This window comes from Rattus norvegicus, chromosome 4, assembly GCF_036323735.1.
Source record: "Rattus norvegicus strain BN/NHsdMcwi chromosome 4, GRCr8, whole genome shotgun sequence".
NCBI lineage: Eukaryota > Metazoa > Chordata > Mammalia > Rodentia > Muridae > Rattus > Rattus norvegicus.
The window spans coordinates 66903732-66923788 of NC_086022.1; the positions used below are offsets into that span (position 1 = coordinate 66903732).

General features: G+C 46.4%; 1 protein-coding gene across 2 annotated transcripts in view; it reads right to left on the bottom strand.

The window, feature by feature from the left end:
* Window positions 1–20057, bottom strand: part of Creb3l2 (cAMP responsive element binding protein 3-like 2) — a 116340-nt gene that overhangs the window by 29109 nt on the left and 67174 nt on the right. For both annotated transcript variants that reach the window (NM_001012188.2, XM_039107780.2), the window contains exons 3-5: window positions 4928–5103; window positions 3210–3297; window positions 121–305 (exon numbers count right to left, since the gene is read on the bottom strand). In NM_001012188.2, the coding sequence (NP_001012188.1) occupies window positions 121–305; window positions 3210–3297; window positions 4928–5103 (449 nt within the window). The remainder of the gene's footprint in view (window positions 1–120; window positions 306–3209; window positions 3298–4927; window positions 5104–20057) is intronic.

Here is a 20057-nt window from a genome sequence, read left to right on the forward strand (position 1 = left end):
TGTTACAGCCACATAGCACGAACAGAGACATCGAACCATTAAACAAAAATTTCATTACAAGGATGAAAAGTTAGACTGAGAGGATCCCTGGCCTCCCGGAAGGGGTCCCCAGATACTTACATGTGGAGCTGTGAGGAGAGGAGATGTGGACAAGGCAGAGGGGCCCCGGGGCATGGCTCTGCCGGGGCTGTGGGCCTGAGAGAGGCTGAAGGGATGCAGACGTGGGTTGGGGCTCAAGCTGCCCTCAGAGTCACTGCTGTGACTACTGGGTGGTGTGGGTGGTAAGTGCAGCTGGTCCACGGAGGCTGTGGACAAAGAGAGCTCATTTCAGCCACCACAGAAGACTCAGGGGCCGGTTAAACACATAACACATGTCTCCACACTGGGAGCTTTGGGGTAGGTGCAGAGAGTGGGAACTCTCAGGGTGACCTAGAGACTCGCCGTAGTGAGGAGAGGAGAGCCAGGTGCAGAACAGTGGATCTTGTTGTATGGCAAGGGAGAGAGAGAGTGAGCACAGAGTTACACTTACTAGTCCTAGCACAAAACTACCCCGGGCACACATGGGCATGAGACACCAATAAAACAATGACCCCAGGGATAGCCTGGGATGCTGGGAACTCCTGACATGGTGCTGACATGGTTTTTACTGTGTTTATTGTTTTATTTTTTGTAACATATTTTGAGACAGGTTCTATGCATCATCCCAGTCTGGCCTTGAGTTCTGGACAGCTGAGGTTGCCCCTGAACTTCTGGTCGTCTTGCCCCCACCTCTGTGATGCTCAGATTGAATGTGTGTTCCAGCACCGTATCAGGTTTAATACGGTACTGGGGATGGAATGGAAGGCTTCATGCATGTGTGCAAGCACTCGGTCGACTGAGCTATACACGATGTCCCCGCTGCACTCTTTTCAGAGAGTTTACACAGGTTGACATACAAATCATGTTAGTAGTGTGCAGTTGTTTTTTTTTTTTTTAAACAATCTTTTAGGAAACTGCCAACCTGAGAGCTCTTGTGGAATTCTTGGAGAAAAGCCCCCTTTGTTTCTGGAGGAATGTTGCTGGTGGGGCCTGCAGGCAGGCAGGAGGCCAGGCATTCTTTGTTCAGAAACCCTACATCCACCATTAGATAGATAAGTAGTCATGGGAAAAAGAAGTGGGGGTGCAAGATGCTTTCTCCCTGAAAGCCTTTCTTCGGGGCACATTACCAGGGCTGAGCACACCCAGGAGGCATCCAGCTAATACCTCGAGGTGGAATGAGCTTCTAAAGGGAGATCTTCACCTGGGTCCTCCTGCACAAAGTCCCGGTGGGCTCCCTCTCTCTCTTTTCTGAACAAGATCTTTCTGTTCTGTCAGCCACTGTTGCTGAGGGAGATGACATTTGTGGGCCCCTCATCCCAGCTGCATGCGGCATCTCCAGATCTACAGGGCACGTGCATGTTGTACAAGGGTAGCCTGAGAATGCCCCTCTGACACACCTGAATGGCTCAGGGGTAGCCTGAGAATGCCCCTCTGACACACCTGAATGGCTCAGGGGTAGGCTGAGAATGCCCCTCTGACACATCACGCACTTGGCTAGAAAGTTGACATGTCTTAACATATTAGTAGGTTTCCCCTATGCCATGAGTATATGACGCTATGTTAAAACCAAAAATCCAGCAAAAGCAAAAAATTCAAGAATCAGATTTCTCCACTGGGGAGTCCAGCTGAATTCCCATGGACACTGAAAGTTTCTCTGCCTCCAGGCCTGGCACAGACTAAGCTATGCCTTTTTCCTTTCTAAGCAGCCGGTAGCCCACGAGAGAGAAGCAGACAGGAAAAGCCTGCCCTTCCGGCCACAGGTGCCTCAGGATCAGATTTCTAAACATCATTTGCAATGCTGCTCCCAGGCTGCAGAAGGGGCAGGGGACAACAAGCTACTCTGCCCAGAAATTATGATGTACACAAGGATATTCGATGTCTTCATCTGTCTTTATCCAGGATAATGTGTAAGGACTGCCATTCCTCCTCCAAGGACCCTCGATCCTGATGACACTATGGGGATCTACTGTTTGGGTTGTGACACTTTCTGAGCCACATCACAACATACTGGAAAGAACAAGGTACATTTGGTGGTGGTGAGCAGCCACAGAGATGAAAGAAATCGCTTGGAAGCAGACTATAAGACTCAAAGGCATGGATGTGGGCTGCTTAATGCCAAGAAACAAAGGCTCAATGTGGATGCAGATGGAGAATGTTACCTTTTATAGATAGTAAAAGGGCCAACCCTGATTTAATGGTCTCGAATCCAGCCCTGAATCAGGTCCTAAAGGAACGAAGGTAAATTATACTCCATGCTCACACAACGTGTGCGACTTTGCACACTGGCGCATGCGTCCTCTGTAACTGTGTACACTGACTTCTTTGTTGATCATGCAGTAAACTGTACATCTAAACATGTGTTGAACATGTAAATAAAAGGTGTAGCACCAACAGACACAGATTTAAGAAGAGTGGGCTCCAGGTTCTGTATAAATATGATACTGAGAGCTTCCTGTGCCCTCCTAAGGTGCAGAGACTGTGTCCAGTCCCAACTTGGTCTCCCGGGAGAACTCAGATGAAGAAGTCAAAAAAAGTAAAATAAAAGAGATGTGGGGAATGAGCAAAAAGCAAACAACTCCAAGAATGGAGCGATTGGGTTCTAAATGAATGGCAAGGAGCCCAAAGATGTGCATCATCATCAGGGCCATGGATATCACCAAGGAAAGGAGCTCATCACGACTGTCACTCAAACAGAGCAGCTAAGAACACACCCTGGTTGTGCAGACTCATTACAGCTTCATTTGCAGAGGATGGCAACTCAAGTTTCAATTAAGCCAGTGCCACTGTGGACTGCTGTGTAACTGTGGGGTGAGAGTGGGTTCACACTAGGAGGGCGTAAGGACAAGTGAGTCTCACCAACCACACGCGTGTCACAGCACTCAATGATGGATCTAAAGCCCATCCTTGGTAAGCATCAAACCACACTAGTGCTTAGCTGAAAATAAAGGGCAGATAGAGAAATAATTTTATTAGGTAACTCTTCAGAATTCAAAATACTGTTTTGGGATTGAGCGTTTTAAGAAGAGGATCGTTCCATACAGCCTGCTACGTCTATAATCCTGCCCTCTACTGTGTTCCCTTTCCTTTAGAAGGAGCCCCTGGAGTGTGGGAGGGACGGGAGATGAGCTCACCCTCTTTCGGAGAGAAGTTTAAGAATTGATCCACTTCATGCGGCTCCAGCTTAATCTTAGGAATAAGTGTCTGGCATGAGGAGTCTCCCTGGAAAAGGAATTTCAAACGTGAGTCTTGGAAGAGCCTTGATGAGACAGAAGCTAGTTGTCAAATGTGTCTTACTTTAGAGTCAAATGCTGCATCTTCTCACAGCCAAACCTGGGACCTGACACCTCTAGTTAAAATCTAAGGCCTACTATTATTACTGCTGTTGTTGCTGTTGCTGTTATGATAAAGACATTTATGGTAAAATATTCTGGGAAAATTTCAAAGAATCACAGGCCACCTGTTTGTTCTGAAATGAGGCAACGTGCCCCAGGATGCATGATCCAGACTCCTCAGTGACTGATAACGATATCTAACTCTAAAATATCCACCAGGGAAGAGAGAGAAGGGAGCAAGAGGAGAGGATCCTGAACCATTAGTTACATACATACTGCAAAACCAACTGAGGTCTGAAGAGGTGGCTGAGCAGTGAAGAGCACTTGCTGCTCTGACAGACCCGGGTTCAGTTCCCAGCACCGACATAGTAGCTCCCAACTGCCTATAACTCCAGTTCCAGGGAATCCAATACCCTCTTCTGATCTCAGTGATTTCATGTACACATGTGGTAATGTGGTACATTTACACACACGCGCACACACACACACACACACACACACACACACACACACACACATGCACAAGTGAGCCAAAATCTTGTGGTGTAAGAAAACCAATACAGACCTTGAAATTCCTCCCAGGACCCAGAGAGGTTTTGAGAAAGGAATCCAAAGGCCAACTGCAACCCAGATCTCCCTACTGAGGAGACCACTATGTGTTTGTGCCTCTCCCTTTACATTACCTTTTCAGGAGCAGACAGACACTGCATCTTGCTGACAGGAGATGTGACTACATGGATATGTCTGGAGTCACACAAGTGGGGCTCTAAACTTAGAACTGTTAGATATGCAAGCATGATTCTGGTCTGTTACCCATCAGGCACTGAAAACACCCAGGGAGAGGTAGGGTGGTGTTAACTTCTACTTTCCACAGTCATGGGCTTAAATTAAGCAAGGAGAAAACTCCTGCCCTCCTATGATCTCCACCAGTAACACAGCGTGTATGAATCAGCAGGTGGGATATTTCTGGGCTAGGTGAGGATGGCTCATCAGGTGACTGGAAGAGGAAAAGTCTATGTAGAACCAGCATCCGTGGCACCAAATACTATGGACTCTACTATAACCTCAACCATTCCTCTCCCACTGCAATAAAACTCAACCCCACGGACAACCTTTCTCCTTTTACTGTGGCTATGCCTCTGTGTTTTTAATCTCATAGAGGCAATTACAAAAAAAATGAAATCAGGTTTGCTACTGCTTTTTCTACACAATGCCTTTGAAATTTGTCACAGTGTTGATAACAACATAATCTTGATACAGTCACATTTATATACACACATGAATGCATGCATACACATACAGCTATTCTCCCTCAAATTCATGTACCTCCTAGGATAAATTGGAGACCAACGATCTCTACTTCTTTTTTTTTTTTTTTTTTTTTGGTTCTTTTTTTCGGAGCTGGGGACCGAACCCAGGGCCTTGCGCTTCCTAGGTAAGCGCTCTACCACTGAGCTAAATCCCCAGCCCCTCTACTTCTTAATATCTCTATTTATAAGGAAGAAAACTGGATATACCCCAGCACTCATATCCAGAGGGGACTCTTCTTTTTCAAACGGAGTGGAAATGGCTGTGATGGTCAGAGTGACAGAAGGGACAAGTCCTGGGGGCTGCTCCTCTGTGATGGGCTCTGTCTTGATGGTAGCTGAAGGAAACTCTGTAGACAGGTACCATTTCTCACTCTCCACCTCCTCTGTGGGAAAAGGACAAGCCACACGTGAGCACGTTGGGGCATCAGGTATAATTGAGTCATGTGAGCACTGACCACACCTTGAGCAAAGTTCCAGCGAAAGACTACGGAGAGGAGAATGAGTGGAAATGCGTATGCGTGGGTAAGGAATTGAGTGGCAAACACAAAAGCTTCTGTTTGTGCCCACCCGGCATGATGAGCCTGAAGACCTGCCAGAAGAGTTACATGGACAGACAGACAGAAACCCAGTCTGGTGGTTTGCGTGAGAATGTCCTCTACAGCTTGGACATTTGAATACTTGATTTCCGGTTGGTGGGAGTGCTTGGGGCTGAGGACTTGTGGCCTTGCTGGAAGAAGTCTGTCCCTGGGGGTTGGGGGAAGACATGACATTGAGGTTTCAAAAGCACACACCACTCCCAGGGCACTCCTGTCTTCTAGCCTACAGTTCAAGATGTAAGCTTTTAGCTCTCAGCTGTCCCTGCTGCCAAAAAATCTCTGGAACCGTAAGTCTGAGTAGAGCTTTTCTTCTGTAGGTTGTGTTGGTCATGGTGTTTAAAGTATCACAGTAAAGGAACAAGAGCTCGTACCCGGGGCTCCTTGAGCATACCAAGATGGAAACTAAGTAGATGGAGAATATACAGCAGAGGACGGCCTGTTGGGTACCAATGGAAGGAGAAGCCCCTGGTCCTGCCAAGGCTCGATGCCCCAGTACAGGGGAATGTCAGGGTGGGAAGGTGGGAAGGGGAGGATGGGTTGGTGAGCACCCTCACAGAAGCGGGGTGGGAGGGTGGATGGGATAGAGGGTTTATGGATGGGAAACTGGGAAAGGGGATAACCTTTGAAATGTAAATTTTTAAAAATCCATTAAAAAAGATGAAAGGGAAGGTTTTTCAAATGTGTTTTTAAAGGTTTTAAACATGATCCAGGCAGTGGTGGCGCATGCCTTTATTCTCAGCACTCAGGAGGCAGAGGCAGGAGGATCTCTAAGTTTGGGGTCAGCCTAGTCTACAGAGTCAGTTCCAGGATAGCCAGAGCTACACTGAGAAAGCCTGTTTTGAAAGAACAAAACAACAACAACACTTCCAAAAATGTTATTATACTATACTTTTTGGTTTTTAAACCAAGTAAATATGCTATCTAATACTATATAAAAATATAGTCAAAAATACCTCAATCCCTCTCCTCCTCCTCCTCCTCTCCCTCTCCACCCTCCCCTTTCTCTCTCTCTCTCTCTCTCTCTCTCTCTCTCTCTCTCTCTCTCTCTCTCTCTCTCTCTCTAGCATTTCTAATTCCTAGATTTGCCCTTCTGCTTCCCTACCTATGCCTTACAAAACACTAAACATCAGAGACATTGCACAGAGCCCCCGGAAAGTTCTGAGTTTGTTTGGCTAATACTCATCTATGGAGGACGTAGGGTCTTGGTGAGCCCAGGCTCTGTCTTGTTACCAAGGCTTTTTAGATGGGCCTGGGGAGAGCCGACAACGGCTAGGCTAAGCAGTGAGACAGAGCCAGCGGCTCCTCACTGGACACACACTGCCCTGGGGCTTAAACTGCACCAAACAGCAGCAGAGCAAATTACTCAGCCCAGCCCTGCAGGAACAAAACGGGTGGAGTGAGAAGGGAGAGCCAAGAGGCTGGAAACAGGCAGAGGAAAAGGAAGAGCTCTCAGTCAGGACCTCACTGGACACCAGCTTTACTGAGACGGGGCACACACAAAGCACACGTGTTCCCTGCTATCTGAAAACAAGCCCTGCCTGCTCGGTGACCCATAACTGCTTAGGAGTGCAAAGGGAGAACGCGTACTCGGGAATACGACTCCAACTTCCTTATTAATTTTTTTTAAAGGTACCAGAAAAACATCATACAGGAGAGCCGAGGAGGGAAGCGTGGGGAGGGTGGCGAGAAGCAAAAGTTCACAAAGATAAACTTGAGCCCCCATAAACTACTTCCTCTGAGCACAGAAAAGATTAGGTTCCCACTCACAAGGTGGCGGTCTGCTTTCAGAGCGAGCTCCGTACCCTGCTGAGTGTCTGCTGTGATGGGGGGGATTTCCATCACGGGGTGTGGGCGACATCCTGGACCAGGAGGGGCTGGTGGGGGAACAAAGGGCCTTTTAATGGATGCCAGAGGAGGAACACCACACTGTACTTGACACCTCGCTCTGCCGGCCAGATGGGCGCCCTGCTCAGCTTATAGAAACAACTGAACCACAGGTCAAATGACTAAGGCCTCTCTCACAAGGAGGCTCAGAGCTAGAAGACTGTGCACAGCAAGGAAGCCACAGGGAAGACATGCTAGGACAGAATGGGAAGGGAGGGAGAGGCAGAGGGAGGGTGGGGGTCACGTAGGACAGGGTGGAGATGGGGCAGAGAGAGGGTGTGGATCTCTTTATTCACTCGGCAGTGAGGCGCTCGCTCTTCTGTTGGTAGAAATCACACTCACAGCGCAGACTGAGCACTGCCTGCCCGCAGCAGAGGCTAGAAGGGACATAGAAATGACATTTAGCCCTGGGTATAATCAAATAAAGAGGAAGGAGCACCTCTGGGGAAAACGGCCCCGCGCAATGACCAGTAAATCGTGAGGTAAGGTCACACGTCCTGGTATTACAGTCAAAGTGACTGTGATCCAGTTTACCCCACAACAGGCAAAATCAGTGCAGAAAGGACACTTGAACTGGAAGCCCGGAGGAAGATGAAGCTCGTTGTTCTGCTTGAACAAAACCATTCTCAACAGACAGGAGCGGGTAGGAAACAGGAAAGAGCAGTGTTTGCTCTTCATGCTCGGCCCCTGGTCCTATCTGAAGACCAATCACGGCTGCACTGGGAGCAGCGGCTAGAGATCTAGCAATGATAACTAGAAAGGAAGTCGGCTCTCTTGAGGACTACAGAAGTCTTCTGAGTGAAAAGTCCACGGCCCTGCTCCGCCGAGCTCAGAAGAGGACAGGCAACTGGTGTCGCCTCTTGCTTCCAACCCAGGGCTGCAGTGTAGTCCTCCATCTTGAAGGTGTTTTGAGTTAAAATGAAGCTCAGGCTCAAAGGTGTCATTTTTATCAACAAGGAGACTGGTATCTAAGTCTCCTACATTGCCACCTGAGGTCAGACCCTGGGCCGCTGCGTGCCTACCAGCATTCGTGAAGGAAGCAAGTGAAGGCGTCTACCTAAATAAGCTCACCACACTCTGACTTACAAAGGCAAAACACAGGAAACAGCCATCCATGAACGAGGGGAGGAAGATGAGGCGGATTTTGGTCTATCTATACAGTGGAGTATTTACATAGACATCCACATTATATTTACAAAGCCCCTTTGATAACCAAGGAAAGTTCCATAATATACTAAGGAAAACCGAGGTGTAATAGTATACTATTGATGAGGAGAAGAGACAGAGGAAACAGCTTGAACAGCAGATACAGATCAAGACAATCATCCAAAACGCTGTGGCTTTTCTTACTCTTTAACATTTTATAGTATTGTAAAAGCCTGTATTTGAAACTATTAATACAATTGCCAGTTATCACATGCAGCCATGACCTCCTTTGCCTCCTCTGTGGCTTCGGTGGGGGCGGCAGTTAATGCACAGATTCTGTAGTGGCCGAAAGGGCCCATTGCTGACTCCAGATGGCTTCTCTCTCTCTGTACTAGTTGTGACTTGAAATTGACGTGATAAAATATCCCAACCCAAGCAACTTAAGAGGCAGTCACAGTTAGAGGGAAGCCCGGGTGGGGAAGCCATGGTAGTTAGAGTGACGTGGATAGGGACATCATACTCATGAAGCAAGAAGGGATGGGCTAGCACTCAGCCGGCTTTTTCCTTTTTAGGTAGTTGAGGACCCCAACCCAATGGGGGATGGTGCTGCCCATATTTAGAGGAGTATTTTGCCCGAAATAATCAAGAGAATCCCTCACAAGCACGGCCAGAAGCTCCTTTCCTAGGTGAGTCTTACTCTAGTCAAGTTATGTGAATATCAGCCATCGAACCCCCTAATTGTGCCTTTTGCTGTGTGTACTCTCAGTGCCTCCAGCTTGGCCATGTAACTGAACCTAGGCGGTGTGGGTTAGCTTCTCAACATAGTAGAATCTTGAAATGTGTTAGCTGAGATGGGCTTGATGTTCTCACAGTTTTACTGTCGCCTAAGAAGGGTGTGTTGGTATAATCAGTCTCTTGGTCCCAGGGGAAGGAGCACAGCCATACAAATCAAAGGCAAGATAAGCAGAGCCAAGCCAAGTCGTCCAACTCCCTGCTACCCTTAGGGATACGAGTGAACGTAGCTGGAATTAGCAGCCACTTATCTGACCCTCCCCGCCCCCCACTCCCATGTCAATCAGCCAATCCCCCGTAGCGGAGGTGCATGAGCTCAAGTAATAAAACGATTGCTACCTCAAGTACTGACATTTAGAGCTTGGCATTTAATGTAGTTGGTGGAGTATTTACTTAGCATATGCTTGGTCCCTAGTACCACACAAATACCAGTGATCCTAGTGTTCAAACTCTGGAGGTAGGGGCAAGAGGATCCAATGTTCGAAATCATCCTTGACTATATATTAAATTTGACACCACTTCGGAATAGACGTTGCCCCCACAAATACACAAAGCATAGATGAATGAAGGTTTCGGGTAGCATCAAATACAGCACAGCTAGCTAATACAATATGGCTGGTGTTAAGATATGAGAATCTCTTGCAATGAGATAACTGCATTGATTTTCAGAATAATTCATCTAAGACTGGAGATTGTGTCAATAAATATGAGTAGGGGCTGGTGAGATGGATAAGCAGGTTAGAGCACTTCCCTCACTAGCTTGATGACCTGAGTTCAATTCCTAGAACCTACATAACTGTGGAAGGAGAGAACCAACTCCCCCAAAAAGCTGTCCTCTGACTTGCACATGAATGATTAATAAAAATACATAAATATTTGTAGACTGGCCAACCAGACCTGCCAGATACATCACGAAAAAGCTGATTGCAAATGAAAGAAGTGCAGTTAATAAGAAGTTTGATGAGACCAGCATTCCAGTGTGGTTGAAATTCTAGTGTGAGAAGACAGCTTGTATTCCCAACTCTTGGCTGTTGGCCTATTCTGTGGCCGAGGGAAATAAATATCAAGCTGGAGAAAACAAAAAGGTAAGTGTAACCTCTAAGGCAGGAGGTCAACACAGGGTAGGTTGAGAAAAGGAGTAACCTTTGCAACTTGCCCAGGGCTTTAGTCTTGCAGGTGGATTTTATTGGCAAAACACATTTACAGGGCCACCGAGGCTTAGAATCAGAGGCGTCCTCAGCTGTCTATAGATACTATAGATACTATAGTTTCTAACTTTTATAAACCCTGCGGTTTAGACTTTAAATGAAAAGGTGTTCTTCTGAATCACATCTATGTACCTTTGAAGTTTCATTTCAAATGAAAACCACCCTCTCCTAACTTTAATGGTGTATATTCCAGAAGATAGGTGCCCCCCTGTAGCATCAGATTTTATTTACACAGCTTCCTCTCAAAGGTCAAATCCCATAGCTGCGCCTTCTCAGTGGCGCCCTTTGGCTGTCGGCAAAGGTGAAAAGAAGCCACTGTCTCATGATAGCGGGCAAGTCCTGCACACCTGAGCTCAGGATGGAGCAAATGTCAACACCACAGACGCTAAACAGACTAAACCATCAGGCAGCCTTGGAGAGCAGAAGCGTGGATCTGCTTAAAGCCAAGGAAAGGACAGCCTCGGGAGTGCAGTCACAATCATTTCCATATATACCGCCAGGTGACTACAGTGGGAAAAGACCAAACCTGAACTCAGTCTTGTATTTTATAAACACATGTGCACGCATGTGCTTGATCACGTGTATACATACATACACACAACGCAGGAGGAAGCAGACATTGTTAAGAGAAATCACTTGGTCACCATATCGTCTAGTATGTATATATTATCTAATTTATCCTAGTTTCTTATGGTTCCTCCGGACCTCCTTTGCTCTTTGAACATGTTTTTTTAAAAAATTGACAGATCTTACTTTTTTCCCACATAAAAATCTCCTCGCCTAGAGAGATGGCTTGGTGGTTAAGAGCGCTGGCTCTTCTTCCAGAAGACCATGGTTCGATGCCCATATGGCAGCCCGTAAAACCATCCGTAACTCCAGTTACAGGAGGATCTGATGCCCTCTTCGGGCCTCCATGGGTACCAGGTACCCAAAACGTGCCTGCAGGCACAACACCTAGACTAATAAAAACGGAATAACACTATCCTTCAGTAATCCCAAGGTTGAGTTCTGGAAGGCAGAATCCTGTGGGACAAGGATTCTGTGGAACATGGTCAGAACGGTGAAAACTGTGACCCACTGCATGGGAACCAGTGACCCATCTGCCCATGGTGCCCTAAAATAAAGTGAAGAGGTGTCCATGATAGAAAACTCAGCAGCACCATCAGCGTTGCTATGGGCTGGGTACTGTTCTAAGTACTTTGGAAATATTAACTTAGTCCTAAGCATAACCACAGACGTTAATACGACCATTACTCCCATTTGAAACACAAAAATCCTGTGAGATTAAAAACTTACCCAAAAGTGTACAGTTGGTACTTCACAGACCTGGGACTCAGAAAAAGGTTCACATCATAGAAATGAGTCCCATATCCTGGGCTCACTGTCAACTGTGTACACTGCTTTCCAAGGGAGCAATGGTTCAATACAGGCCTAGCCTAGACGTATTCATTTTAATAAATGTTATTTTTGAGCCCATATGTATGCATAGAAAAAACAAAATATGGGTCACTCCTAAACTACAGACCACCAAACCAGTGTTTCTGATATGAACAAACATGGTTTAAGGCCAACCCATAATAGCTAAAACGCATTGTCCTTAGTCTTTGGGTGGACCTCTGAGACCAGCATGGTTTCTGTCTCCCTGTGTTCTTCCCACGCCTGTGTATAGAGATTCCTGTCACTCTTGTCAAGGGCACTTGGTAAATTACCTGCTTGATTATAGAGCAATCCACAGAAGAACAATAATGATAGCAGCGTTCACTTATTCGGTGCTTGCAAAGGGACAGGCACTGTTCTAAGTGCTCAGTAAATATGAACTCAGGGAATCCGTCCTGCGATGTTGTGGGTAAGCATTACGTTTTCATCTTAAAGATCTGTAAGGTCAGAAGAGGACTGAAACAGCTCGCTCAGGATCAAGCCGTTCATAATTTGGGCAGAGCCCAGACCCACAACATGACTCTAGAGATCCATGATGTACCTGAGTCAAGACTGCTTTTAAACTCACAGTTTCTCCTGCAGGGCGTGGTGTTTAGAGCATGAACCACATAAATGTCCACGGGACGAGAGACTGATTTGGAAAGGCTGATTCTGTATGCTGATGTACACAAACCTGTCACATACAGGGTATGTTTCTTCATCGGAGACAGGGAGCTGTCATGAGTGAATAATCAGAGTGGCTTTGCTCAGTAAACAGTCGTCATCTTTGCTGTTTTGCACTATTCTACACTGCGATGTGTTAAGGGAAGCCATGTTACCGTGTTCCCCTGCCTGTCCTACCCAAACACAAGCTGGGGGTTCTCTCGTGGACCCGCCCCCAGCAGAGGGTTCAGTATGGAAGCAGATGAGGAAAACATTATCCTTTTAACCCACTCTGGGATGACGCACGCTGATGCTCTCGACATCAGCTCAGAGGAAATGTGATTAGCTATTTATCTCATCTCGGTGCCTTTTTCTTCTCTGGGTCTCACTTCCTGGGAACACGTCAACACCAAGATCCCGCTAAGGCTACAGAGCCGAAACCTAAGTCACCTATGAGTCACCCTTACCCCCTCCCCCCACACACAACCCTGTGTGAATCCTGCTGCCTATCTCTCTACTCGTTTCAAAAGCCACCCTTTCTGTGCCATCTGTGTAACACAGCTGCCTGCCTCTCTGTAGGCAGCTGTGTGCGTGCACCCCTTCCCTGCTCGAAGCCACGATTCCCTCCTTTGATTCTACAACCAACGCTTCCCTCATTGCTCTAAACCTGCTTCCCAATCATGCCACAGTCCTTCTCCTCCTGCAGCAGCTTATCTCATGAACGCCATGTGACTTCCCACCAGCAACAGCTTCCTCACTGAGGACTCGCTTTCATTTGTAACTGTGAAAACAGCTCCATAAATTCAAGGTGTCCATACTTAGCCCACCCAGCTACCTCCAGCTCCTGTAAGCCTAAGAAGGCCCAATGGATTTATTCATCTGTCTGTGCTCTATAGACATGGGACAAGCAAAGACAGACTTTATTTTATACAGACAGATTTGTAATTTATTTTTATTATTACTTTTAAAATTGTTTGTATAGGTATTGGGGTGTAGGTATGTGCACATGAATGTAGTACCCATGGAGGCCAGAAGAGGGTGCCTGATCCCATGGAGCTGGAATTTACAAGTGGTTGTGAGAGATCTCATACAAATGCTGGGAACCAGACTCTGGACCTCTTCTAGAGCAGAACGCACCCTTAACCACTGAGCCATCTTTTTGATGGCCCCTAGGTACTCTCTTAATCCAGCCTAAATAAGTTACCTTGGCACAAATCCATTATACATCACTTTTGATTAGCCCGCTGATACTGTATAGACTTTAAAACCCCATTCTTACACAACCTCAGAGGACAGAGGCCATACCAAGTTCTCTCTCAGTGCTGCAGGCTAGCACTCTTGAGTTTCTTCTTGGGATAAGCACTGAAACAAAAGAACAGAGTATATGTGTACCTTGCGGTACACTTCCCAGAATGTTCACCTGCAAGTCCCACAACTGAAGGTGGGAATCGGGGCTGGTCAGGTCACCGGAAAAGGCTTCTAAACACGCAATGGACAGAAAGTAACTCAAAATCAAACCCACACTGCATCGGAGGGACTTCTGGCAGAGCTCGCCCTGGGTGGTGCTGAACAACTTTACCGTGGCTTTGGCTCTGAACGCTGCACTGTACAGAACGGCTACACCATGCACCGCCAGTCATTGGCTACACCATGCACCGCCAGTCATTGGCTATACCATGCACCACCAGTCATCGGCTATACCATGCACCACCAGTCATTGGCTATACCATGCACCGCCAGTCATTGGCTCCACCATGCACCGCCAGTCATTGGCTATACCATGCACCACCAGTCATCGGCTACACCATGCACCACCAGCCGTCAGAGCCCAAACCCCTCAGGTCACCCCTCAGGACCACTGCACGTCACGGCCTACAGTGTTTTCAGTGTCCATACAAAATTTCTTGCTCCTATAGAAACGGAATAGTTTAATCATAGAAACCAAGGGCTTTTAGTATCATTCTAAGATGATATCATTTTGGATATCATTCTTCAGCCTGTAAGTATCAAATTATTGCATCTTTGGCGTCCACTGTGTCAGAATGCTTGATTTTAAAAGCTGCCATTGGAGCTTCTAACTTAAGTTTCATTTTTAAAAAAATGTTAAGATGAGTTTGAGTTGGGATTAGGACAGAGTTTCCAACAATTTCTGAAAAGGCCCCAAACATACTCTTGCCATGTTGTAAGTACATGCAAAACAGCATCCTTAGTGCTGGTGATTTTAAAACCAGACTATTAATCCACTCCGAAGACACCGAAGACACACTATACCCTGTAGTATCCAATATTTGTCCAAGGTTAATGCTTTATACAAAAATAAGTGTAGCCATCTGCCTAACTGGATGCTTGCTTTTGCCTTCAACTAACGGTAGAGTTACGCGTATGCCAAAGAACCGTTCTAAAATCCATTTATGATTTCTTATAGTAAATATCTGCTCTATAATCCTATTTTATAGACCTATATACCCAAGGGTCATGCAGAATTTTCTTGAGTAAAGAGGTGTCTTAAGAGGAAAACGTTGAAGAAGCCCAGCTATGGCGTGGGTCTTAAGCATCTTCCAGTATGGTCCCCAGTCCAGCACTCCTGGAAGTGTAAACCTAGATGCAACCTAGTGGGAGGTGTGGAGTCAGTGGGTGTGTCCTTTTCTACTTTCTGAACCCAAGGTGAGCAGCTTTGTTCTACCGTGAACGTCCACTGTGAAGTGTTGCCTCAGCACAGACCCTGTCAGCCATGGAAGACACACCGGACCCTCCAAAGCTGAAGGACAAACGTTCTCTCCTTAGGAGGTGGCAACACCAACATCTGCTATTGGAATAGGAAACTGAATAATACACCCAACATCCCAATTTGATTACAAAGGAGCATGACCCCCAGTAGGCACCAATGGTGCAGACTTCCCTGGACTGACCTTCAAGGTTTGCTCTTTTCAACATAAGCCTGTATTCCTCAGGCCATAAGCATATCCAGGAACATTTCACTGGGCTATTTCTCTTAGCCTCTTCATTTCTCTCCTCTTTTCCCCGTTTTACGTTGTTGGCTGAACAAGCAGCACCCTCAGCATCTTGTCACCAGCCTGTACCTGAGAAGAGGTGGCCGAATGGGGTGGAGACTGACTCCAATGGCTATGAAGGGCAACTACAATCCTGGGCTTGGCGGCCCCCATGGCCTGAGCCCCATAAACCTCTGTGGCTCCAGTGTTTCAGAGACATTTCCAGCTAGTCAGTCTTCAAATGGATGGGTCCTGTGATGTATTAGAGCAGGGTTTCTTAACTTTCCATTTTTAGGTATAGAATCTCCTGTGGAATTAAGAAAAGTTATCGAAGTCCACAGTGTGGCTCGGTGGGTAAGGACACTTGCAGCTAAGCTCAGTAGACCTGGGTTTGATCCTCAGAACCCACGGAGTGGAAGGAGAAAACCAACTTCCACCTCAGCGTTTGTGGAACATGGACATGTGCATACCCTTACATAGACACACACACACACACACAAGAACATGGGCATGCACATAATAAATACATAAACTAACTAAAGAAAGTTATAACACCTCTTACCAGAAAGTTAACAAATGTAGATGGCACCAAATTTTGTTTTTAGGAACCCAGAGTCTACTTGACAGGATGCAAACACACATTTGCTCTGCATGATTACCCTGGGACTTTAGGGGTGGAGGATAAGGGGAAGTGAGGAGGAGCAGGGAAAGCAGAAAGAAGGATTATGGGAGGAGAAAGGAAGGAAGGAAAGTTAGGAGGGATGGAAAGGGAAGATAAAAGGGTTATGGTAGGTAGAAGAGAGGGAGATGAATAAAAAGGAGACTCCTTCTAAACCAAGACTCTACTCAGATGTACGTGTGCGCACGCAGGTGCTGCTTTCTTTCTTTTTTATTTATTTACATTTCAAACGTTATCCCCTTCCCAGTTTCCCCTCCACAAACCCGAGGGTTCTGCTTTCAAGCTGGGGAGCAATTGCCGAAGAACAGAGTTTGCTCCAAGTCAAACTGGACAAGGAGAGCTGAATTACTGGCTTTCCCACGAACTGTGGGAAGCTCGCCATCCACCACTGGAGGTGAGGGCTCGGTACTATTTCAGTTATTGCTTATTAAGAGGTGAGGAATGCTGGGCTTGGTGCAAACGGCTCTTCTTAAACACTCCATGCCTGTGTGCTGTCTAAAGTGAAGTCGTACTTTATTAGGATGGTCATCTGCTCTCAATGCCTGGGCTTGGAGGGACGTAAGGCATGGTTTGAGAGAATGAAACCATACTGTCAAACGTCTCAAACAATCCCTATCCCATATCCATCATCTCCTAGTTATGTACTTGAAAGAAAATCACCAGAACGTCCATGAAGATGGACTGTGGGAAACGCCCTTTGCAAAATCCATCGGAACTCCCTCTGCTTCTTTTCAGCAAATCAGTGGCATAGCCTGTCACACTGTGAGAACTACAAACAGAACGAGGTGCCACCTGGGGGACCCCCAACAGGGTATTCTTTGGTTTTAAGATAGGAAAGCCTTCCTCAATAAGATCTGTTGACTATTCTCCTCATACTGAGGCTTAGCTTGTGTGCACTTACGATCCCTTTAGTCAAAGGAATGTGAGTCAAAGAGGACATAAATGGGACCCTAGTGGTTGTTGTCTTGTAGTCTTTGTGTCTCTTTGTGTGCCTTGAAAGTCTGTAGGCTGAATGTATCTCCTGGTTTTACACCTCCCCCCTCTTTAATTTTATTTGGTTCTTTTGCTTTCTGGGAGTCCCCGAAAGGGATGTCTTCTCCATGACTCATTCCCAAACTACCAATAATCCATAATGAGACCCCAAATTACCAAGACAGCTGAAATGTCCATAGTCCTTCTTTTTACAAGAATTAATGACTAGACAGAAGATGACTTAAATCAGTAGGTGCACTAAAGAAGTCTAGTCCCTCTTCACAAGACAGTCTGCAACGTGAGCGAAATAGTCAACTGGGAGAGGAAGTCCAAATACAGAGAAAAAAGTCATCAAGGAAATTGACACGCTGGAAATGAACCAAGCACAAGTTCTGTAATTGAAAGAATCAATCAGTCAATTAAAAACTACAACAAAAGTGTTGGCACAAGAAAAGACCACAGGGAGGAATAAATTTCAGCCACGGAGGACAAAGTAGAAACAACAATAAACCCAGACGTAGACACAGGAAGACAACTAATGAATGGAAGAGGAAGGAACCCGGAACCTTTGGAAATCTGTTCTGTGAACAATCTTTTCACCAGGGATCTTGTTTTCAAAGCACCGGAGTCCTGGCTCTCTGCTCTCCATCTGTGGCCCTGGAGAAAGCTCCAGGGGGCTGACTCCAGGCAGGGAGCCAAGGCCCAGCTGAAATCCTGCTCTTCCTGACCCCTCAGTGGGTGTGCTCTCTCTCTCTCTCCTGGAAACTCCTACAGTTTAATTTCCTCTTGGAACACTACTCCAGTTCTGCCTGATAGAGTATTAGGTACACTGTTTCCATCAGACTCTGAGTTCCTCAAGGCAGGGTCTACATGTTACTTGGTTCGTAAGTATATAAGCTAGAGTCCGGCACATAGTAGGTGTACAACCAACATGTTGAACTGAAGCAAAGTTAGTCTACTGAATTTCATTAGGCCAAATCCAACTTGTGTGTTGCCCACAGCAAACTGTAAGTGTGAGACATACGCCTGGTTCTTCCCTCTTCCGCTGGTCTCTGTTCATGCCAACTATCCCCATTCAAATTTCAGCCTCTCTCCCCTCCCAGAAGCTCCTCACCCTTTCTGCTTTCCATATCTCACTGACTGGCAATTATAAGGTAAGGGACTAAAAGACAAGACATGAAATTAATTTGAATATGAGCCGTAAAACATTAACAACACACCTCCTGCTCTTTGGCATATTTGATCCTGCAAATGACAGCTGCTATTAGCTAGGCGCTAACACGGGTGAAATCCTGCTTCTGCGGTATGTACGGAGAGGCCATGCACCAAGCAGAGCAATGGTTTCCACGGTTCTGCCCCGCAGGGCAGAGATGGATGCTCCTGTGCTGTCTTTTTAAACAACTGCTCTCTTCAAAGTACCAAGCACAATGCTAACTGCCAGACCTGGAATGGAACTTGCCCTCCCTCAACTGGAAATATAAAAAAAGAGACCCAACAGCTACATGGATACTTGAACATAGAAGGGTAACTAACAATCCCCATGCAAAGAAAAAATATTACATTTATAGTTAATTCCTGTCCCCTAAACAATTATAATCTGGGAACATTCTGTGGACCTAGCTGTTATATAAAATGCAAACGAGGAAAAATAAAATAGCCCGCTAATAAGTTAGACTGCTAAGTACCCACTAAACTCCACTGTTAAACATAGGCTGGTAAATTGAGAGGTCTTGCATAGGAAGATGGCTCATTAGGTAATAGCACTTTCGGCTATACCTGATGACCTGAATTCCATCCCTGGAACCGACATGGTGGGAAGAGAGAACCAACTTCTGCAAATTTTCCTCTGACTTCCACATGTGCATGCTGTACGCACACACTCGTGTCCCTCTAAATAAATAAACGTTAAAATAAGTTTTTTAAAAATCTTCTACAAAGTCTTCCTGAGGGCCCTGTCCTCTTGCAGATCTTAGTCGTACATAGTGACTGTTCTAGAGCCAAGAAGAAGCAGAACCTCTTCTTCTTGGAAGGCAATGAACTCTCTCATCCATCACACTTAATCCTCAAAGGACAATGAACTCTCTCATCCATCACACTTAATCCTCAAAGGACAACATGAGACCTCGTTCTCACCTTAGTTTCGGACCCAGGGAAGCTGGGCCACAAAGGTTAAACGGCCCTCGAGGAGCTGGTCGGTGGTAATGCAGCATTTGGAATGTGTAGGAAGTGTATGAATGCAGAGTGTGTCACTTCTACTCCGGCTGGCACATCACAACGATTCCATAACCAGTCACATACATCTGTAACCCTCCCCTCCTGATAAATCCCGTAGTGCCTTGAAGGTAAGCTTGAGAGCCGCTTGGTGAATAAAGAGAAACAGTGTGGCAAACAAGTAAAGGAACCGACACAAAGAACTCACAGAGTGGCTGTCAGCATCCAAGAGGCCTCCAGCACCAGCGCCTCCTCAGAGCTGCCTTCCTGAGCAATCCCCTCCCACTACTAATCAGTGCTATCCTCTGTGAGCCGGCTGTGCCAGGAAAGATAACTGAGAGCCGCATGGAAAGACCCACACAAAGGGCGACGAACTCACCAGCAGTGGCTTGTTGCTTTTAGGGTAGAGCATCTAACCCTGAGAACGTCTCAGCCAGCATCTGAATCCAATCCCATGGTAAATTATGGACCAAAATTATGTAAGTGAATCGCTTTGGGGCACTAAGGCACAGAACTCATGAGGAAACAAATGGCCACTCTAAGTCATTAATGTTGGCAGGGGTTTTTCCCACACAACGTACTTGGCTAATACAAAACACTGAGGGTGAGTCCACAAATGAAGACGGGCTGGAGAGAGAGACGTCAAAGGAAGCAGGAGGCGAATACAGGCAAAGGAACGACCAGAACAGGAGGGAACCTAGAGTGAAGGTGAGTAGAAGAATCTAACAGTCATTTGTGCAGTCATTCATTGAAGGCTAAAGTTCATTTACAAAACAATTA